This window comes from Austrofundulus limnaeus, unplaced genomic scaffold (assembly GCF_001266775.1).
Source record: "Austrofundulus limnaeus strain Quisiro unplaced genomic scaffold, Austrofundulus_limnaeus-1.0 Scaffold324, whole genome shotgun sequence".
Classification (NCBI taxonomy): domain Eukaryota; kingdom Metazoa; phylum Chordata; class Actinopteri; order Cyprinodontiformes; family Rivulidae; genus Austrofundulus; species Austrofundulus limnaeus.
The window spans coordinates 619729-625019 of record NW_013952726.1 but is presented as its reverse complement, the minus strand read 5'-3'; the positions used below and the strand labels follow the sequence as shown (position 1 = coordinate 625019).

Sequence of the window (5291 nt, the reverse complement as noted above, 5' to 3'; positions counted from 1 at the left end):
GTGTGTGTGTGTGTGTGTGTGTGTGTGTGTGTGTGTGTGTTTGATGAGACAGAGCAAAAGAGAGAGTGTAGCTTTAGAGCTGAAAAGGAAGGGCCAGAGATCTGAGAGATTGAACGATGTGGTTATGTAGCTAAGAGAGAGAGAGAGATGTGTTTGACTGTCTGTCTAGTCGTGTCTGACTTCCGTGTGTGTGTGTGTGTGTGTGTGTGTGTGTGTGTGTGTGTGTGTGTGTGTGCGTGTGTGTGTGTGTAATCAATGCAGAACATCAAACACAACAATCCCTACATTTTACTCAAGGCAGTCTGCTCCTCAAGCACCTGCAGGTAATCAGGCGTCCCTTGGAGCTTGGCTTTCAGTTCGTAATACTCACTTTTCCTCTGCTCCACCACAATTTTACTGTGGTTCCCGCCTATCAGTGATGATTTCTTCATCTTTTTATCCATTGTCTTTTCCGGGTATCGGATTTCATACCCACCCATCCCTATACTGTTGAAATCTCTTTTGCTGTCCAAGAAGTTATGGATGAACATGCTGGGCTCCCGGTTGGGAAGGAACTCCTCGAGTTCGTCAATAGTGCTGAGACGCTTGTTGCGCTCCAGGGTGGAGAGAGCGTCCTTATCCTTGTCGGCACAAGAACGAAAGATGATCTTTTGTCTCTGAGAGTCGGCAAACTTGAAGCCAGCATCCATGTCCGAGGAGCGTCCGATCCCACAGGTGTGGCTCTTGCCGATGTGCTCGATGGTTTGGGGGATGAACGTTTCACCTCCTAAATCATCCCCTGGGATGGAGCCTTTTTTTCCAGATTTGTGGCTGTGTCGGCGAAGCTGCAGTGACATGGAGGCGCGCTCCTGACTCCCCAGCCCCTCCTGCCTGCCCACTGGCTTTTTATTTCGCCTCAGGACAAAGACTAGAAGGCAGAAGGCCACAAACACAGTAAGGATAAGCACAACAAGGATACTGAGGATCATAATGGAGAGAGGCACAGGTCCTCCCGGGGGTGCCTTGCCAACTCCTGCGGGTGACAGCGAGGTCATAAAAGGGGTGGCGCTCGTGGCAACAAAGGGTGGCCTTGCGAGCTTAGGACAGAGGATTTCGTTTTTTATTAGACGCAGCTCAGTGTTGGAAAACTGCACAGGAGAGGCACACTTTACCTCTTTGGCAGCCACTCCATCACCGAGCTTGTGTAGCCAGAGTTTGAGAGCAACCAGATCACAGGAGCACTCCCACGGGTTTCCCTCTAAGTCTATCTGGCTGAGCGAGCGCAGCTGGTCCAGGACGCCACTCACTGGCAGGGTCATGAAGTGGTTGTTTTTTAGATTGAGTCTGGCTAAAGGGACACCTGCAAAGATATAGGCTGGGAGACTCCGTAGAACRTTGTTGTTGAGATACAGGAGCTGTAAATTTGGCATGGAATCAAACGTGCCAGCTAAAATTTCTTTTATGGCGTTGTATTCCAAATAAAGGTACTGAAGGTTTGTCAGCCCCAAAAACATCTCTGGGTGTAACTGTTCCAGCTGRTTTCCATTCAGATACAGTCTCCTCAGGTTGGTGAGGTTAGCAAACACACCTTTCTGTAATGTGGCGATTTGATTGCTGCCAAGATGAAGCAAATCTAAGCCCTCAAACCCTTGGAAATCAGTTGGGCTGATGTCACGAATATAATTTCCACTTAGGTGAAGCTTCTTGGCATTTGGAGGTTTGGGAATGAGATCAGCTAGAATCCTTATATTTCTCTCCTGACAGCTTACACTAATRCCAAAGTCAGAGGGGTGGGCTTTACAGCTGCACGGCTGTGGACACAACATTGGAGGAGTTCGCGTCTGAAAAGAAATAATCTGGCTGTTTCTTCCAAACGGAGGCAAACCAGCCACAATCCCATTCCCATAAACCTTAGACGAGTCAGTGCTTTTTGGTGATTTTGTAGCAAGGGGAGCCACGGTGGTTGGGGATATTTTGGATGGCATCTGCCTATCATCAGACGTCGCTGGTGGCATCCGAACATCAAACTCACTTCCTGTTCCCATGGGGCACAGCTCTTGTCTGTTCGTTTCTTTCAGGAGCCTCCCATATAAGTCACTCGGTGTTTCACAAATGGCCTCACCTATAAAAATATTATAGGGCATGTTTTCAAGCCATGCTTTCAGAGGTGCTAAATCACAGGTACAGTTCCAGGGGTTGTCATCCAGCTGCAGCTCTACAATGCGCCCGATATGTTCCAGAACCCCTAAATAAGGAAGGTTCTGGATCCTGTTGCCTCTTATATCCAAGTGTGTGAGTGAGGCAAAGCGAAATATGTTGTCAGGCATTGCCTGTATGAGATTGTCATTCAGAATCAGCACTTTAAGCTTGTGCAGTTTATTAAATGCTCCCTTTTCAATGTATTTGATCAGGTTGTAGTCAGCCTGAAGGTATTCCAAGTTTTCGATACCTTGGAAGGTGTCAGCTCGCAGCACCTTCAACTCATTATTGTTCAGGTGCAGTTGCTTCAGTGCACTCATCCCAGCGAAAGCTCCACCTTCGATGTTCTGCAATTTATTGTTCCCCAGCTGCAGAGACACGGCGTGGGTGAAGTTGAGGAATGAGTTTGGGTAAAGGATGATTAAAAAGTTGTTCTGGAAGTTCAGGTGGTACAGGGAYGAAGCTGGCGGGATGAGCTGCGTGGGCCGGTAGACCGTGATCTTCTCGCAGTTGACGTACAGCACGTTCTCCACGGACATGCAGAAACAGGCGCTGCAGGTCTCCGCCATCAAGTCCGAGGCAGTCGGCTCTGCCACTGGGGGTCCATTTGACATGGAGGAGAGGGAGGAGGAGAGGGAGCTCGAGATGGAAGAAAGAAACGCTGCCAGCAGGTGTATGAGCAGCATCTCGTCGGTTAGAAATCCATCCCCAGAAAACCATTTAGTAACCTTGGGAGACAGAAAAAAAAGACAAGTGCGTGCGCAAATATTCAGTCACATTAAAATATATGTGCAGAGCAGACACAATATTTCACAAAGAAACACATCAAAATGCACATTTAAACTTTATTTTATTGTATTTCTGGTATATGTTTGATTTGATCACATTTCTACAAATAAAAATTACAGCTCCAGATTCTTTAAATCACATATTGCAATAAAACTATACCCCTTTTCTGTTTTTTTTCACTTTTTCATTGTAGAGGAGCATTCATGCAGCCATCCTGTTTATTCACAGGACAACTTTCATTCAGATTGCTTTAAAGTGCCACGATTAATCAAAGCCATGAACTGCTGCAGATCTGTGCGTCTGATCAGACAGCCGAAGCCTGACGCATCGCATTGAAAATGTCAGACATCAGCGTGACTATGTTCCTTCTTCCTCAGCTCATTTAACAGAAGCAAAGACGAAGGCTTTTTTAGATTTTTGCAGGGTCTGAAGCCAGTTTTTAACCCAAGTGTGAGAGCAAGAAGGGAGGGAGGAAGAAGTGGAACGATGTCTACTGCTGCTTTCATGTTCAGATGGTTTAAGGCACGTTTTACTGCCGTTCTCGCATCTTTATAGACACTAACGTTAAGAAGTGCTCTGACAAAACTGATTTTCTGCAGGTTTTTTGTGTGTTTTTTTTTTTTTTGTGTGTGTAGAGGAATAAAATCAGACTCACCCAAAAGTGGGGTGGCAACAAATGCGGCTCCCTCAGGAGACGCCGGGCAGCATCGGTGAAATGTGCGCAAACCGTCCTCCCAGCTGGACACCGACATGTTTCAGGGTGCAACAAGGTTCCCCCCTGTGTGCCCCCCTCCTTCTATGACACTCCGTGCAGGTTGACCAAAGCTCAAAACCAGTGGAGCAAAAGAAAGAGGAGTGCGCGGAGGGGGGGAGGAAACAGAGGAGGGGTGTAAGGAGGGTCCGATTTCATCCAATGCGTCTCTTGCTGATGGGCTCCTTTTGCTTGGAAAAATCTCCCCTCTGCTCGTTAGGCCCCCAGAGCGGCTGTACTACCTCCATCTGCTCTGAGAGGGGACAGCAAGGCAAAGACACCAGGCAGGGTGAGGCAGAGAGGGGGCTGTTTCAGAGAGCTCGACAGCGCGTCCTGCAATTCCAAAGCAAGAAAAGGAGCGCAAGGTGACGAAAAAAGTCCATAATTCTGTTCTTTTTCCTTGTGTTTTGCGATTGWGGAAGAAAAGAGTGAAGGATGAGAAGGAGCCCTCCAGCATCCAAAGAATAAAAATACAATCCTGGGGTTTTTTTCCAGCCAAGTTGCGCACAAGGGCTACAGCTTTAAAGCGCAAAAAAGAAGGAGCGGACTCTGTTCTCCAGTCATTTTCTCCAGTAATTCTTCTCATCCAGAGGAGAAGACGTTGGGAATAAATCTCCTTTTTTGCAAAACCAAAACCGGAGCAAAGAGCCTGATCAGCAGAAACCCAACAAGGAGGAGAGACAGGAGAAAAAAAAGTATAATGCAGTTATTCAGCCTTCAGTCCGCTGTGGTGCAAGTGAGAGCTGAAAGTCTGCGCGCACTGCTTCCATCCTCCCCACACCTCCTCCTCCTCCTCCTCCTCCTCCTCCTGAGAGAGTCCGGTGAGATAAAACTGATGGAGGGGAAGCCGAGGGACTGCTAAAGCATTCTTATCTGTTTTTTTTTTTAAAATATATAAATAGATTTATATCCAAAATGCAGAAGAGGAGAGAGTATTTGCGCCTCCCCCCTCCTCCCTCCTTTCTCCGGGATCAGTATGCCGCCTCCTTCTGCAGCCGCATTCACCGAGCTTCCCACATGACTGACAGAGGAGAGAGCGGAGATGTGGGGAGAGAGAGAGATGAGGAGGAAAAAAAATCAAGCCTTGAAACAGATCCATTATGTTGAACTGCTTCTAATGGCAGCATTTCTTCTTGTTTGTTTCTGTGAAAGCATCAGAGCTGTGCTGCCTGTTTTGGTTTTTCTTTGCCACATCTCTGTTTGAACCTCGATATGATCCAGGCTGATTTAAAAAAGCAAGGGGGGTAAAAAAAAGAGTCAGATTCAGTCGTCGCCCTCGGTCCGACTGGAGAGAGGTGGAGGAAAAAGGAGTGTGAATGCGTGCGTGCACATTCACACTCCTTCTCCTGTTTAAAATGCAGCTCACGTGCACGCACGTGCACGTGAGCTGCATTTTAAACAGGAGAAGGAGTGTGTGTGTGTGTGTGTGTGTGTGGGGGGGTGCATCATGTGGAGTGCTGCAACCAGAAACAGACGAGGAGGTGGGATTTGTTCAGTTTTTCACTATTTTTTGTGTGAGTTTTGTGTGTTGGGGGAGTGGAGGACCACTCTAAAATTGAGGGTGGGGTTGGGG

The 5291-nt window shown here is 47.5% G+C and overlaps 1 protein-coding gene across 2 annotated transcripts in view; it reads right to left on the bottom strand.

Moving 5' to 3' along the window:
• Positions 1-5228, bottom strand: part of slitrk4 (SLIT and NTRK-like family, member 4) — a 7182-nt gene extending 1954 nt beyond the window's left edge. The window contains exons 1-2 of one of the 2 annotated variants that reach the window (XM_014022316.1): positions 3623-5228; positions 371-2906 (exon numbers count right to left, since the gene is read on the bottom strand). In XM_014022316.1, coding sequence (XP_013877770.1) covers positions 371-2864 — 2494 coding nt within the window. In that variant the 5' untranslated portion in view covers positions 2865-2906; positions 3623-5228. Of the gene's footprint in view, positions 1-6; positions 2907-3622 lie in introns of those variants that run through there. The other variant, XM_014022315.1, reaches the window with a different exon arrangement.
• Between the last annotated feature and the right edge of the window lie 63 nt (positions 5229-5291).